This window comes from Danio aesculapii, chromosome 22 (genome assembly GCF_903798145.1).
Source record: "Danio aesculapii chromosome 22, fDanAes4.1, whole genome shotgun sequence".
Lineage (NCBI taxonomy): Eukaryota > Metazoa > Chordata > Actinopteri > Cypriniformes > Danionidae > Danio > Danio aesculapii.
In genome coordinates, this window is record NC_079456.1 from 34630276 (window position 1) to 34646566 (window position 16291).

General features: G+C 41.0%; 1 protein-coding gene across 4 annotated transcripts in view; it reads left to right on the plus strand.

Annotated features, from left to right (window-relative positions):
• atp11b (ATPase phospholipid transporting 11B (putative)) overlaps window positions 1-16291 on the plus strand; it is a 96615-nt gene that overhangs the window by 24824 nt on the left and 55500 nt on the right. For all 4 annotated transcript variants that reach the window (XM_056448086.1, XM_056448087.1, XM_056448085.1 and 1 more), the window contains exons 8-17: window positions 108-155; window positions 278-342; window positions 1954-2035; window positions 2143-2293; window positions 5726-5923; window positions 8696-8854; window positions 9283-9458; window positions 10883-10951; window positions 12611-12684; window positions 12766-12869. In XM_056448086.1, the coding sequence (XP_056304061.1) occupies window positions 108-155; window positions 278-342; window positions 1954-2035; window positions 2143-2293; window positions 5726-5923; window positions 8696-8854; window positions 9283-9458; window positions 10883-10951; window positions 12611-12684; window positions 12766-12869 (1126 nt within the window). The remainder of the gene's footprint in view (window positions 1-107; window positions 156-277; window positions 343-1953; window positions 2036-2142; window positions 2294-5725; window positions 5924-8695; window positions 8855-9282; window positions 9459-10882; window positions 10952-12610; window positions 12685-12765; window positions 12870-16291) is intronic.

Sequence of the window (16291 nt, forward strand, 5' to 3'; positions counted from 1 at the left end):
TCACAGCTGACCACTGAAACACAGAGCTTTACAATCCTGCGCATCCACATTCGATTTTATGGCACTTTGACTTTAATCCTGACGCAGCACATTCTCCCTCCTCTCAGGTTTGTCGGGAGAATAACAGTAACCCAGCATGGAGAGGAGATAGTCAGGTGAGACTTCACTCGATCAGATAAATTAAAATCATTTGTAAATGTATGTTTTTATTTTTGTTTATTGTATGCATATTTATGTTATTATTTGTGTTTTTGTATGTTTGTGTTACTCATTTCAGACCATTAGGACCAGAGAACCTCCTGCTTCGAGGAGCAAGATTAAAAAACACCAAAGAAATATTTGGTACATCATTCGCACCATTGTCTTGTGAACAACACAACATGAAATTCAAAGCGCACGCATTTTCTCTCATAACACACGTTCACAACTTGTTAATGCACTGTACTAGCTAAAAAGCGTTTGTGTTTGTAATCTTTAAACAAAATGGTGAACCTGCACCATCTCTAAACCCCTTTCCTAACTATGTAGACTGCCAGTTGAATAGGTGAGTGTTTTAGTATTTGTTTCTAGAGCTCTGGTGAAAAATAATTTGGGGAATTAATCATTTGTCAAAATTCATCGTATTCTCTCTTATTGGATTCTGAGCAGTTATTAATTGCCGATGGAGCTGTATGGTTTACAGACTGTAGTGCACTGCTTGTATCCAATTCCTTAAGTAGGCTGTTTAAAACTAAAATAATCATTATTAAAGTTAGGAAAAGTTTAAAGGAGTGTTCATGGTGAGCATTAATCTCATGACACGAGCAGCTTGTAATAGTCTGCTGAAAACACAAGCACTCTTCCTCATGAGCATTTGAGTATAACGTTAAAGCTACCCTAGAGCACTCTCTGCTGTTGAAAACTAGCCTTGATCGTTGTCCACTGTTAAAAACTAGCCTAGAGTACTCATTCTGTTGTTTAAAACTGGCCTAGAGCACCACCTAGAGCGTCATGTGCTGTTAAACTAGCCTAGAGTGCTGTCTGTTGTTTAAAACTAGCCTAGAGCACTGTCCGCTGTTTAAAACTAGCCTATAGCACTATCTGCTGTTAAAAACTAGCCTAAAGCACCACCTTGAGCGCCATATGCGGTTAGAAACTAGCCTAGAGCACCTTGTGCTGTTTAAAATTAGTCTAGACCACTGTCTGCTGTTTAAAACTAGTCTAGAGCACTTTCTGCTGTTACAAACTAGCCTAGAGCGCCACCTAGAGCATCGTGTGCTGTTAAAAACTAGCCCAGAGCACTGTGTGCTGTTAAAAACCAGCCTAGAGTACTCTCTGCGGTTAAAAACTAGCCTATAGCATTACCTACAGAACCATGTGCTGTTAAAAACTAGCCTAGAGCACCATGTGCTAATTAAAAACTTGCCTAGAGCACTGTCTGCTGTTTAAAACTAGGCTAGAACGCCATCTACTGTTATAAACTAGCCTAGAGCGCCATCTGCTGTTGAAAACCTAGCCTAGAGCGCAGCCTGCTGTTAAAAACTAGCCTATAGCTCTGTGTGCTGATAAAAACTAGCCTAGATTGTCGTCTGCTGTTAGAAACTAGCCTAGAGCGCTGCCTGCTGTTAAAAACTAGCTTAGAGTGCCGTCTGCTGTTCAAAAATAGACTAGAACGCCATCTGCTGTTTAAAAACTAACTTAAAACGCCATCTACTGTTATAAACTAGTCTAGAGCGCCGTCTGCTGTTCAATACCAAGCACAGATTTGAAACAAGAAAGAAAAGTGATGGATCTTGAAAATCTCAGAATAGATGCAGACTAAATTTCTCGAAGGCTTTTTCTCAGCTCTGTTTGATACGAACAAGTTTTTGGACATTTTTTGAGGATAGAGATGGGCGTTCAGATCATTTATTTCGGACAACGTCTATATTTCGAATAGTTTCGCAGCAGTATTTCTGTTCTATAATCCTGCAGGTGTGGCTGTGTACACGGGCATGGAGTCCAAGATGGCTCTGAACTACAAGTGTAAATCTCAGAAGCGCTCTGCAGTGGAGAAGTAGGTGTTCCTTCATTTTGCTGTCCACCTTTACATTCCCTCAGCGCTTCTTTACTGCTCCATTATGGCTAGATCATCTCTCTCTCCGTCTCTCTCTGTCTGTGCAGATCAATGAATACATTTCTCATCATCTACTTGGGCATCCTGCTGTTTGAAGCCATCCTCAGCACCATTTTAAAGTACGCCTGGCAGGCGGAGGACAAGTGGAACGAGCCGTTTTACAACCGGAAGACCGATCAGGAGAGAAACAGCAGCCAGGTCACTAGAAAGCGCTTATGATGGTTATTGTTTCTCAATTAAAAGATAAACTGATGAAATAATAGTGTGAAAGAAGCGTGCAATGAAACTAAATCTAAATATTGTGGATGATTTTTCAGTTACTCTAGAATTCAGTTTAAATAATAATTGTTTTATTCAGAGTGTCTGCAGGGTCTTAAAACGTCTTAAACTCACTGAAATATTGTTATAGTTGTACTTAAACCATTTTAAAGGGTCATGAAACACATTTTTTGAGCTGTTGACCGTTATAAATGTGTCCCACACTATTATAAACACCATTAGGACACATATATTTCACAAAAAAAGTGAAAATTGGTTGTTTTTGCGTTATTTTGAGCAAATTCGTTCTTCCGATTTGAAACTAATTTTTGAAGCTACGTCATCGCAATTAGATCCTTGCGTGTATTCCAGCGTGTAGACATGCTGTCTGTACCGGCGAGTACGACTTAACGCGTTTGAGTGTGCTGCATTCATTCATGAGTAAGACCTGGTTCAAACCAATCAGCACGCTCTATTGTGTATGAGGTGCAGCTTCATTAATATGCATGGTAGCTTCGAAGACTGTTTTTACCTGTTACAGTGTTCAGAGTGATGCCACGTTGTGTTGCCAAAACAAGTGGAAGAACAAGAATTGTTCGGAGACATGGGTCGTCTGTTGTGTTTATTAATGTGCTGCAACAAGGTTTTGTTTTCATTTCCCGCTATGAGAGCGCAGCTGCTCTCACGTGTGGATTACAGCGCTCTGCTAACACGCGACAGAAATATGTCTATAAGGAACATTTTTTTTACCCGAGAGCTTTTAGCATCTTTTCAAAATCCGGATTTGCCGCTCATCTCCTTTTAAAAATGAGGCGGTTCCAGTTGGTGTTGATTGTTCTGTCTCTGCAGATTTGGTAAGTGTGTGATCAGTGGTCTTTGTTTGTTTATTCGTATCATCAGCAGTATTCTTTCAGTTTATAAAGACATACCTTAATCAAAATGACTTCTAAGTTTACAGTACGTTAATATCATAATAATGTTATGGACTGAAAGATCCGCTGTAAATGCTGCTCTCCAAGTGTAAACATCTTAAATTATTACCGTCGTGTAGAATTTTCGCCGCGTTTTGTGACAGGATAGTCTGTACACACAGCTTTCTGACGCTACCTACCGAGTGCATCTAAGTTAGAGAGAAATGCTGAGGTTTTTTTTTCTCCCATTCGCCGTGTGGTATCATTCCATTAAAACTACACCCTTCCTGCAGCTCCTCACATCTAATATCTCGTTTGTCACATGGGGGGCATGCATGAAATGTTCCTGAATGACAGTGAAAGTGCCAAACTGCAGTTAAAGTCGACAAATTAATCATTTGGCAAATTATTCATGGCCCTTTAAACAAGTCTTAATTTTCCTATGTTCATTTAAAACTACCCAATCAGGCTGACACCCACAATAACCAACAATCCATCTCATAACAAACTTTTTAACAAAAGAAAATCACTTGCCTAATTTCTGAATCAATCGGCTGTTTTGATTGAATCATTTAAATGAATGATTTACCGATTTATTTGTATAAATGTATATATTTATTTATAAGGAAGATAACTAAACCATATTGGTGAACAATAACATTTGTTAAAACATGTTTCAGCTTCCTGGTGAGGACACTGATCTGATAAATATACATTTAAAAAATTTTTTGAACTTGTCAATTTTGTCAAAACAAAATAAATACATTTATTTATATATATATATATATATATATATATATATATATATATATATATATATATATATATATATATATATATATATATATATATATATATATATATATATATATATATATATATCTAAGAGTTTGCTTGTTTTGACGCATGTAAAATATATGGCTCTTTTCTCTGGCTTAACCAGGCCATTACAAAGAATCCTTAGCATTAAGCCCTGTATAAGTCTGAAATTAATGCTGATTTTGAACATGCCTCGCTCATGCTGTCGTTGCACAGTAACGCACAGTAAACAATTTGGCGCTCGCGTTTTCATAATAAAAGTCCCACTTACATAGCGAAGGAAAATTATCACTGTTGGATCACTAGAAAACGCTTGGCTTATCAAACGCAGCCTGAGGCGTGCATATTAATGATCTCAGAGTTGTATACGAGTCGTGTTATCTTGATGACGCTGCTGCTCGTCAGGTCTGGATGAACAACCTAAAGTAGGCATTCATGCAAATGAGGAGGGCATGGCCTGTGAATCTAGTCACAGTTTGTTTTGTCTTCTGATTGGCTCGTTGTTCACCAGGGTTTTACATGAGAGCTGAGGCTTACAGTATGCCCATTTCCATATACTGATCTTTTATTATTCTACTATGCCTTTGTATACCCATATTTTCACAATAGGGCACCTTTAAAAAGTCTTAAATTTGACTGCAGAAACACTGGTATTTTTAGTATTGTTTATTTTTTTTGCTGTTAAACCTGTCATGGATAAGTAAATACAATACAAACCACCCTTCTCACCGTATCATTCATTTAAAACAACTGATTCATTCAGAACTCATTATGAATGGATCATCAGAACATTGACTCAAATGTAGTGCTGTTCAGTTTAGTTTAGTTTAAAACTTTAATGATTTGCAACTAAACGGATGCAAAATAAAAGTTTTTATCATGCTTTTACATAATTTTGTGTGTACTTTGTATATTTCTTGTGTATATATAAATACACACATCCATGTATGTATTTGCAAAATGCTAAGAGAATTTGTATTTAAAATCTAAATAATGTACTAATATAGGGTGGCACGGTGGTTAGCACTGTCGCCTTACAGCAGGAAGGTCGAAGTCCAAACACATGCGCTATAGGGGAATTGAAGAAGCTAAATTGGCCGTAGTGTTTGAATGTGAGCGTGTATGGGTGTTTCCCAGTACTGGGTTGCAGCTGGAAGGGCATCTGCTGCGTAAAACATATGCTGGAATAGTTGGTGGTTCATTCCGCTGTGGTGACATCTGGTGAATAACGGGAATAAGCCGAATAATACAAGTACTTAATATATATGCAAATATTTTGAAGCATATATATTTGTGTGTGTGCATTTATAAAGCATAATACATTTGCATAGTACACGCACATATAATCTAAATACGAACTTTTGTTTTGTATGCGAATAGTCACAATTAATCGTTAAATGGCACTACACCGATGCTTTGTTAGAACAGTAAAAAACAGCCACACTGTAGATGTAGTGTGTCTAAATGTTACTCTGTGTTCTGTACATCCGTATGTTCACATATACATCATAAAAAAAGCAATTCTGAAACTAGATTATTAACTAATAGATAAACATTTCTCTTACCCTTAAGCTTGTGGCTATTTAAAGCCTCCCCAATTTAGGTCTCATCAAAATATATCTTTCTTTTTTTCTCTTTACAGATTTTGAAGTTTATTTCTGACTTCCTGGCTTTCCTGGTGTTGTACAACTTCATCATCCCCATCTCGCTGTACGTGACCGTGGAGCTGCAGAAGTTTCTGGGCTCCTTCTTCATCGGCTGGGACTTGGATCTGTACCATGAAGAAAGTGACCAGAAAGCTCAAGTCAACACATCAGACCTCAATGAAGAGCTGGGCCAGGTGTGTGAGTGTGAGTGTGTGTGTGCGGCAGGGCTCTTACTACTGCTGGAGATCCTGCAAAAGGCTTCAGTTTTAATCTAGTGTTTTTAGGGTTTGAATTTTGGGTGGGACAATAAGTGATTTTTGGGGCGGGACTGTCAGTAATTTGGGGTGAGGTTATCAGTCCTTTAGGCAGGGACTATTAGTGATTTTTGGGGCGAGACAGTCAGTAATTTGGGGTGAGGTTATCAGTCCTTTAGGGAGGGACTATCAGTGATTTTTGGGGCAGGACTGTCAGTAATTTGTGGTGGGGTTATCAGTCTTTTAGAGAGGGACTATCAGTAATTTGGGGTGGGGTTATCAGTCTTTTAGAGAGGGACTATCAGTGATTTTTGGGATGGGACTATCAGTAATTTGGGGTGGAATTATTAGTCCTTTAGGGTGGGACTATCAGTGATTTTTGGGGCAGGGCTGTCAGTAATTTGGGGCAGGGTTATCAGTGCTTTAGCGTGGGACTATCAGTGATTTTTGGGGCCGAGCTGTCAGTAATTTGGGGCAGAGTTATCAGTGCTTTCGCGTGGGACTATCAGTGATTTTTGGGGCAGGACTGTCAGTAATTTGGAGTGGGGTTATCAGTCCTTTAGGGTGGGACTATAAGTGATTTTTGGGGCGGGACTATCAGTAATTTGGGGTGGATTTATTAGTCCTTTAGGGTGAGCCTATCAGTGATTTTTGGGGCGGGACTGTCAGTAATTTGGGGCAGAGTTATCAGTGCTTTCGCGTGGGACTATCAGTGATTTTTGGGGCAGGACTGTCAGTAATTTGGAGTGGGGTTATCAGTCCTTTAGGGTGGGACTATAAGTGATTTTTGGGGCGGGACTGTCAGTAATTTGGGGCAGGGTTATCGGTGCTTTAGGGTGGGACTATCTGTGATTTATTTATTTTTTTTTTTTTAATTATTTTTTTTTTTTTTTGGGTCAGAACTGTCAGTAATTTGGGGTGGGGTTATCAGTCTTTTAGAGAGGGACTATCAGTGATTTTTTTGGGGTGGGACTATCAGTAATTTGGGGTGGAATTATTAGTCCTTTAGGGTGGGACTATCAGTGATTTTTGGAGCCGAGCTGTCAGTAATTTGGGGTGGGGTTATCAGTCTTTTAGAGAGGGACTATCAGTGATTTTTGGGGCGGGACTATCAGTAATTTGGGGCAGGGTTATCATTCCTTTAGGGTGGGACTATCAGGGATTTTGGGGGGCGGGACTATCAGTAATTTGGGGCAGGGTTATCAGTCCTTTAGGGCAGGAATGTCAATCCTTTAGGGCAGACAGTCAGTCCTTTATGGTGGAGCTGTTAATTATTTAGGGTGGGACTATCAGTGATTTAGGGCGGAACTTTCTGTAATTTGGACCAGGTTTATCAGTGCATTAGGCAGGACTCAGGGCGGAGCTGTCAGTCAATTAAGGCGGAGCTATCAGTGCTTTAGGGAGGGACTATCAGTGCTTTAGTGCGGGACTGTCAATCATTTAGTTTGGGACTTATCTATGCTTTAGAGTGGTACAATCAGTCCTTTAGGGTGGTAATATCAGTCATTTAGGGTGGCGCTATCAGGTCTTTATGGCAGGACTATCAGTGCCTTAGGCTGGGGCTGTCAATCAATTAGGGCGGGACTATCGGTGCTTTAGGGTGGGGCTGTCAATCAATTAGGGCGGGACTATCAGTGCTTTAGGGTGGGGCTGTCAATCAGTTAGGGCTGGAATATCAGTGCTTTAGGACGGGACTATCATTGCTCTAGTGCAGGACTATCAGTGATTTAGGGCGGGACTATCAGTTCTTTAGGGTTGGGCTGTCAGTGCTTTAGGGTGGAGCTGTCGATCGTTTGGGACGGTACTATCAGTCATTTAGGGTGGAGCTATTAGTCCTTTGGGGTGGAGCTGTCAATCCTTTGGGGTGGAGTTGTCAATCATTTAGGGCGTGGCTATCAGTCTTTTAGGGCAGGGCTATTAGTCCTTTAGGGTGGAGCTATCTTGTCTTGTTTCTGCTCTGCCTTCATCCATTCATCAGTCTTCCTTCATTTTGTTAACAACTCGTGTCTTTCAACAATCTAATTGCTTTTCAAAGAACAAAATAATGCACCCTGATTCAGGACCATTTCAAGTGGATGCACGTCACGACAGCGGACGAAAGGACAATCTTATCTTCAGTTTCATGCCTACTTTAAACAGTGGGCGAAGACAAAATGCAAGAAATGAAAATAAAGAGATTTAAGATGATGTATTACACATTTTAAGGTCCTGGAAAGTGCATTGAAATGTGTATTTTTGTTCGATGTTTGACTTAATCTCAACTAAAACATTAAGAGAGGTGTGTGAGGTAGAAGTATGAGGTGACATCAAAAAAATAGTTAATTTATTTAGGCGGAAGTGACAAACTTTAAGATTTCGATGTGTATATCTTCTAAATGTGAATGTTGTTTCTGTTGTGGAGCACACTAGATTTCTTTAAGACTAACATACTGATATTACCATTATTTTGATTTCACAGGAACTGTAAGATATGAGTAAATGACATTTAAATGAGAGTATCTCAATATTGGGCTTGAAGCAAACTTGCCATCATAATGTTTCCTTAGAATACTATACTTTACCATATTGTACTACACTATACTTTAACAAATAGCATCTGATATAATGTGATCTTTATGTACATAGATATGTAATTTGACACACTTGTGAAATTTTGGGTCTATGTATAAGGATGACTGCTATTAGTAAATGATGCTAATGCTGCGCCCGCAGGTGGAATACGTCTTCACTGATAAAACAGGGACCCTGACGGAGAACGAGATGCAGTTTCGGGAGTGCTCCATCAATGGGGTCAAATACCAGGAGATCAACGGGAAGCTGGTTCCTGAAGGCCTGACTGAAGACACGCCAGACGGATCCTTACCTTGTTTGGTAAGGGACGTGTTTCATGTTCATTTTCACTGTAATAGAGCTATTACGGTTTGTTGTTAAAACAGCTCATCTGACATTACTGTGATGAGAAATTAAAGCCAAACATGGTTTATTCTCTTTTAAATGTTGAAGTATTGCTGTTTTTTTTGTGCTGAATGTGTTGAAGCAGGATCTATTACTGTTGTTTGTTAAATAAAAGCTCATTTTACATTACTGTGATGAGCAATTGAAGCAAAAATATGGTTTATTTTGTTATTAAAAGTGCAGGAAATGTTAAAGTATTGCTGAATGTGTGTATTGAAGCAGGAGCTGTGATGAATGCCAGACATTACAGTGTTTACAGAGAGCACAGCCTTGAGAAGACCAGTTTTAAATCACTCTCTGACACTGTTATTTCGCATGATGCGCTCTCTGTGTGTGCGTTTCAGAGCCGTGAAGAGGAGCTGTTCCTGAAAGCCGTGTCTCTGTGTCATACGGTGCAGATCAGTTATGATCATCCTGACGCAGCGGCGGACCCCTTCTCTCACGCTAACGGCTTCTCTGCGCAGATGGAGTATTACGCCTCGTCTCCTGATGAGAAAGCTCTCGTGGAGGCCACCAAGAGGTCTCGCACATCTCTCCATATCTCCTCCATCAGATTATTATTGTTATTTATTCAACTACAGGAAAATAAGTATTGAGCGCGTCATGTTTTTTCCTTGAAGTAATATTTTTGAAGTCACATGCTTTGCTCAGGTGTGAGTTTCTCACAGACTTCAACAGCGTGTAAAATCTTGATTGTTCTGTGGGTCTCGTCTATCAGATCTGAGCTTTATTTTGTATTTTCTATTGGATTCGAGTCAGGTGATTGGCTAGGCCATTCTACAGCTTGATTTTCTTTCTCTGAAAGCGTCTGAGAATTTCCTTGGCTGTGTTTTGGATCATTAGCTGCGTTTCCACTATCGCGCCTAAAGCGAGCGAGCCAGGGCGAGCCAAGGCCAGTCGCGTTTCCACTATCACTTCCGGGGCGTAATCGGGCCAAAGCGGGGCTTCCTTGGGGCCAGCGGCCGGCCTTTTTCGGCCCGCCGAATACCTTGGGCCAAGGAGGGCCAACTGGGGCTTCGGGGCGGGGTTACGTACAAAGGCGGAGTTTTCCTGTCAGGTAAAGAGGAGACCAGATGCTTTCTTCCCTTACATTTGTTTTGCTATCGCGCTTGATCAACTCACTAAGAAGAAGAAAAAAGTAAATGTCACCGAACTCGAATGTCCTTATCCAGCGATCGCTGTCTGGCCTTACACCAACAGACTACAAACAGTAAAAAAGCAATCGCTTCGGTGTTCTCCATCTTCCAGCTCTCGTAGTGATGCCAGGTTGTGTTTGTGGTTATAATTTGAGTTTTTTGTTCCCGCTGAAGTGGGCGGGTTGTGTGACGGGTTGTGTGACGTTTGATTCGGGGGACGTTCTGGGGGCGGTGTTTGCGTGACGCGCTGCTAGCAACTAGCCCGACAGTGGAATGATTTCGGCGTCATTTCTCAACCTCCCGGGCTACTGGCCCGGCCTGGCCCGATTAAAGCCCTGGCTCGCACTGGCCCGATAGTGGAAATGCGGCTATTGTCTTGCTGAAATGTCCACCCTGGTTTCATCTTCATCATCTGATAATGTAGATGTTGGACTGAAGCAGCTGATATTCATTTACACTGAGGAAGGGCAAAGGCTTACTAAAGAACTACTGAGAGGTTTCAGCTGCTGTCTGGACTTTCCATGTCTATCAACACCTTCCTTTCTTCATGTGTTCAATACTTTTTCCCGGCGTCATTTCATTTTATTACACATTACTTCATTTGTAAACTAATTAGGTTTGTGTTCTTTGCATATGTGGATTTCTTTGGTTGTTCCTAACATCCGGTGAAAATTTCAAGTCAACGGCACCTTTAGAAATATGTTTTCTGAGAAACATGGTGACGTGTTCAATACTTATTTTCACCGCTGTACATGTCTGAATAACACATTTTTTTAAATGCCTTTTAAAATTGTGTTTTTGCGTACAGGATGGGAGTCACGTTTATGGGAAGCCATGGAGAAATCATGGAGATTAAAAAGTTCGGAAAAGCAGAAAAGTACGCCTTGCTCTTTATTTGATTCCTTTTAGATCCCTAATTAAGATTCATATTACCCTTTCACAGTGTAAGACAAGATACTGAAGGTGAATAGGTGAAAAATATATTATTTAAAGTTTTCTTTTTACTATACATCCCCAGGTGACCAATTAAAATAATATTTGCAAACATTGTATTACAAGTTTTCTAGTTTATGTTTGAATATGCAAATACACTCAGCTGCCACTTTATTAGGTACACCTGTCCAACTGCTTGTTGATGCAAATTTTTAATCAGCCAATCACATGGCAGCAACTCGATGCATTCAGGCATGTAGACAAGGTCAAGACGATCTGCTGCAGTTCAAACCGAGCATCAGAATTGGAAAGAAAGGGGATTTAAGTGACTTTGAACGTGGCATGGTTGTTGGTGCCAGGTGGGCTGGTCTGAGTATTTCAGAAACTGCTGATCTACTGGGATTTTCACGCACAGCTATCTCTAGGGTTTACAGAGAATGGTCTGAAAAAGAGGAAATATCCAGTGAGCGGCAGTTCTGTGGGCGCAAATGCCTTGTTGATGCCAGAGGTCAGAGGAGAATGGCCAGACTGGTTCCAGCTGATAGAAAGGCAACAGTAACTCAAATAAGCACTCGTTACAACCAAGGTCTGCAGAAGAGCATCTCTGAACACACAACACATCCAACCTTGAAGCGGATGGGCTATAGCAGCAGAAGACCACACTGGGTGTCTCTTGTCAGCTAAGAACAGGGAACTGAGGCTACAATTCACACAGGCTCACCAAAACTAGTCTGATGAGTCTCAATTTCTGCAGTGACATTTGGATGGTTGGGTCAGAATTTGCCATCAACAATATGAAAGCATGGATCCATCCTGCATTGTATCAACAGTTCAGGCTGCTGGTGGTGGTGTAATGGTGTGGGGGATATTTTCTTGGCGCACTTTGGGCACATTAGTACCAATTGAGCATCAAGTCAATGCTACAGCCTACCTGAGTATTGTTGCTGACCATGTCCATCCCTTTATGATCACAGTCATCTTCTGATGGCTACTTCCACCAGCATAACGCACCATGTCATAAAGCGTGAATGACCTCAGACTGGTTTCTTGAACATGACAATGAGTTCACTGTACTCAAATGGCCTTCACATTCACCAGAGCTCAATCCAATAGAGCACCTTTGGGATGTGGTGGAAAGGGAGATTCGCATCATGAATGTGCAGCCGACAAACCTGCAAGCAACTGCGTGATGCTATCATGTCAATATGGAGCAAAATCTCTGAGAAATATTTCAAGTACCTTGTTGAATCTACGCCAAGAAGGATTTAAAGCAATTCTGAGGGCAAAAAGGGGTCCAACCCAGTACTATTAAGGTGTACCTAATAAAGTGGCCAGTGAGTGTAGCTTATGGAAGTTAAGCTTTCTAGTGAGTGAAAAGTCAGGACATGAGCCCTGATCTGAAAGCAGGATTTAAAATGGAAGTTTTAGGTGTCGTTTCCTAAATGACATCATCTGTGTGCATAGGATCAGTTTAGAGAGCTGTAGATGAAAGGAATGTGCAAACAAACACACAACAAAAGCACTTAATAAAAAGCCCCAAACTGCCTTCACTTTGGCAGGTGCATGAGAAAACCCAATTAACCCTCTGCGCTTTCACACACAGGTACAAACTGCTCCACGTTCTAGAGTTTGACGCAAACCGCAGAAGAATGAGTGTGATCCTGCAGACGCCTTCAGGCAAGTGCTTCTAGAGTGTATCCGTGTGTGTGGGGGGGCTGTTTCTGATGAGTTTGCTAATGACCCGCTGTCTCTCCTCAGGTCAGAAGGTGCTGTTCACTAAAGGAGCCGAATCCGCCATCCTGCCCTACACCAAGAGCGGCGAGATCGACAAAACCAGAGTCCACGTGGACGAGTTCGCTCTGGTGAGCTTTCTAGATCATTCTGGAGGGTTATTTTAGATCACGAGGCTTGCTAAGTGTCACCATTGCTCAGAAGCTGACGGCGGAATAGAGAAACACAGTCAAAAACATAACCATTGCTGCTTTTTCAGACTACTTATTTAAAATGAGTTGAAATAACAATACTTGAGTGTTTTTTGGGGACAACTTAATTGTTTTATGTTCATTCTACTTAAATTTGTAAAAATGATTACGTTAATTAATCGATTTGTATTGGGGCAACATGGAGGACTTGTGTGGATTGTTTTATAGTGCATCAAACCTTGAAGGATTAAACTTTAACTGCAACCTGTCCCGCAGTTCAGTTCGTCAATAATTAAATAAGCTAAAAAAAATCTTGAGTAATGTTAACAGCCCAGGGGTGGATTCATAATAGTGTGCTGCACATGTGTTCTGGTAAATCATTTCATCTGCGTTTCAGATCTCATATTAACGGGCACACAGTACAGTCTACATCTGAACATTTTAGATGAGCAGTCCAATTTGTTCTGTGTTCGTTTGACTGCATTTTCTACTGATTAAACTGGCTGTGATATCCAGGTGATGTGATATTTCATCTTGCACAGGTTTTAGTTCAGCCACAGATTCAGTCAGAACGCAATAACAAAATACTCTGACCAGTGGGGGTCGAGTCGGAGCACTCACTCAGGTCCCCTGGGCTGTGCGATTGGTTGGGGAAATTCCTAATCAAACCAAAACAAACCATTACAATTGGCTTAAGTTGACAAGCAAAATTTGGGACATTGCAACCTGCAGAACCTGGGAAGTTTAAAAAAAATAATAATAATAATAAAAAAAATAATTATCCATTATTTTTGAAATATAAACTACATTTAGCAGCCACTTTATTAGGTACACCTGTCCAACTGCTCGTCAATGCAAATTTCTATTCAGCCAATCACGTGGCAGCAACTCAATGTATTCAGGCATGTAGACATGGTCAATATGATCTGCTGCAGTTCAAACCGAGCATCAGAATGGGGAAGAAAGGGGATTTAAGTGACTTTGAACGTGGCATGGTTGTTGGTGCCAGACGGGCTGGTCTGAGTATTTCAGAAACTGCTCATCTACTGGGATTTTCACACACAACCATGTCTAGGGTTTACAGAGAATGGTCTGAAAAAGAGAAAATATCCAGTGTGCGGCAGTTCTGTGGGCACAAATGCCTTGTTGATGTCAGAGGAGAATGGCCAGACTGGTTCCAGCTGATAGAAAGGCAACAGTAACTCAAATAAGCACTCGTTACAACTGAGGTCTGCATGAGAGCATCTCTGAACACACAACACGTCCAACCTTGAGGCAGATGGGCTACAGCAGCAGAAGACCACACCGGGTGCCACTCCTGTCAGCTAAGAACAGGAAACTGAGGCTACAATTCACACAGGCTCACCAAAACTGGACAATAGAAGATTGGAGAAACGTTGCCTGGTCTGATGAGTCTCCATTTCTGCTGCCACATTCAGATGGTCGGGTCAGAATTTGCTGAAAGCATGAATCCATCCTGTCTTGTATCAACAGTTCAGGCTGGTGGTGGTGGTGTAATGGTGTGGGGGATATTTTCTTGGCACATTTTGAGCACATTAGTACCAATTGAGCATCGTGACAACACCACAGCCTACCTGAGTATTGTTACTGACCATGTCCATCCCTTTATGACCACAGTGTACCCATCTTCAGATGGCCACTTCCAGCAGGATAGCGCACCATGTCATAAAGTGTGAATCATCTCAGACTGGTTTCTTGAACATGACAATGAGTTCACTGTACTCAATTGGCCTCCACAGTCACCAGAGCTCAATCCAATAGAGCACCTTTGGGATGTGGTGGAAAATGAGATTCGCATCATGAATGTGCAGCCGACAAATCGGCAGCAACTGCGTGATGCTATCATGTCAATATGGAGCAAAATCTCAGGAATATTTCCAGTACCTTGTTGAATCTAAACCACTAAGGATAAGGGCAGTTCTGAAGGCAAAAGATGGTCCGGTACGAGTAAGGTGTACCTAATGAAGTGGCCGGTGAGTGTAAATATAAATGACAAAAACCCATTCATGAATATTTTTGCTTTCATATCTTGAATTGGATTCTGTATTCTTTTAAAACTTATTTTGGAAAACCTTTATTTATTCATTTTCAATGCTTTTAGGACTTTTGAGACTAGGAATAATAAACCACAGTAAACCATTAAGCTGTTTGCTCTCCAAGCAAGTGTGTTTACGACAATACATATGAATAATAATACTGTAATAAAATACTAGTTTGCAACATCAAGCAGCAAAACAAGCTGTTTTTACGGCTTTAAGTCAATGGAAGTGAATGAAAACAGATGTCTAAAGCCAATAAGATCTCAAAGGCTGTGAAAGAATAAGCTCAATATTCTTTATGATTCTGTCAGGTTTCATGATATGTTATTAATTGTTTTTGGTTTTGCTAAGTGAGCTACAGACTCTATAATATCAGCTCAATATCAGCAATTGGAACGTTCCAGAAAAGGCTCAATATTGCGCACTGCTGCTGAACCCCACGGTGGGTGTAGAGCAGCGCTGGCTGATCCTCAGAGTGTGTGAAGTTGAGCTGTGAAGCTCAGAGTTGAGTTTTATTAATTGAGAGGATGTTGATGAAGCCGTGCGGTTAATTAGCTCAGTGTGTGTCCTCATTATCAGCTGTGGAGAAACCCAGGAGAGAGACTTCACCACCACAGCACCAGACTCTCTCTCTCTCTTACATACATCGCTTACTACACACACACGACATCTACACACTCTGTAACACATTTTCTTACCTAGACACTTCCACACACCACACACACACTATGCATAGCAAATAATGTGCAACGTCTTTAAATTATTCTGTTAAATAACGAGGATTCACCTATTAAGTGTCATATAGCCTAGGGAAAAAATAATGTTTTAGGTCTTGCCGGGGTGACACGGTGGCGCAGTGAGTAGCACGATCACCTCACAGCAAGAAGGTCACTGGTTTGAGCCCTGCCTGGGCTAGTTGACATTTCAGTGTGGAGTTTGCATGTTCTCCCCGTGTTCGCATGGGTTTCCTCTGGGTGCTTCGCTTTCCCCCACAGTCCAACACATGGGCTATAGGTGAATTGAATAAGCTAATTGGCTATCTGTGTGTGTGAATGAGAGTGTATGGATCATTCCCTACACAGCTCCAGGGCTATTGATGAAAGCCCTGGCTCGACAGTGGAAATGCGGCTATTATGGATGCTTAAAGGCTTTTTTCATGTGTTTATTTTAGGATATTTTTTAGTATTTATACTTCTGTGTCAAGCGTATTTCTCAAAAAATGTAACTATACGTCACAATTACGTGTATCGCAAGCTCTGTGATTGGTCGGTTTGGTTCCGGTGACAAGCAATAGCGGTGCTG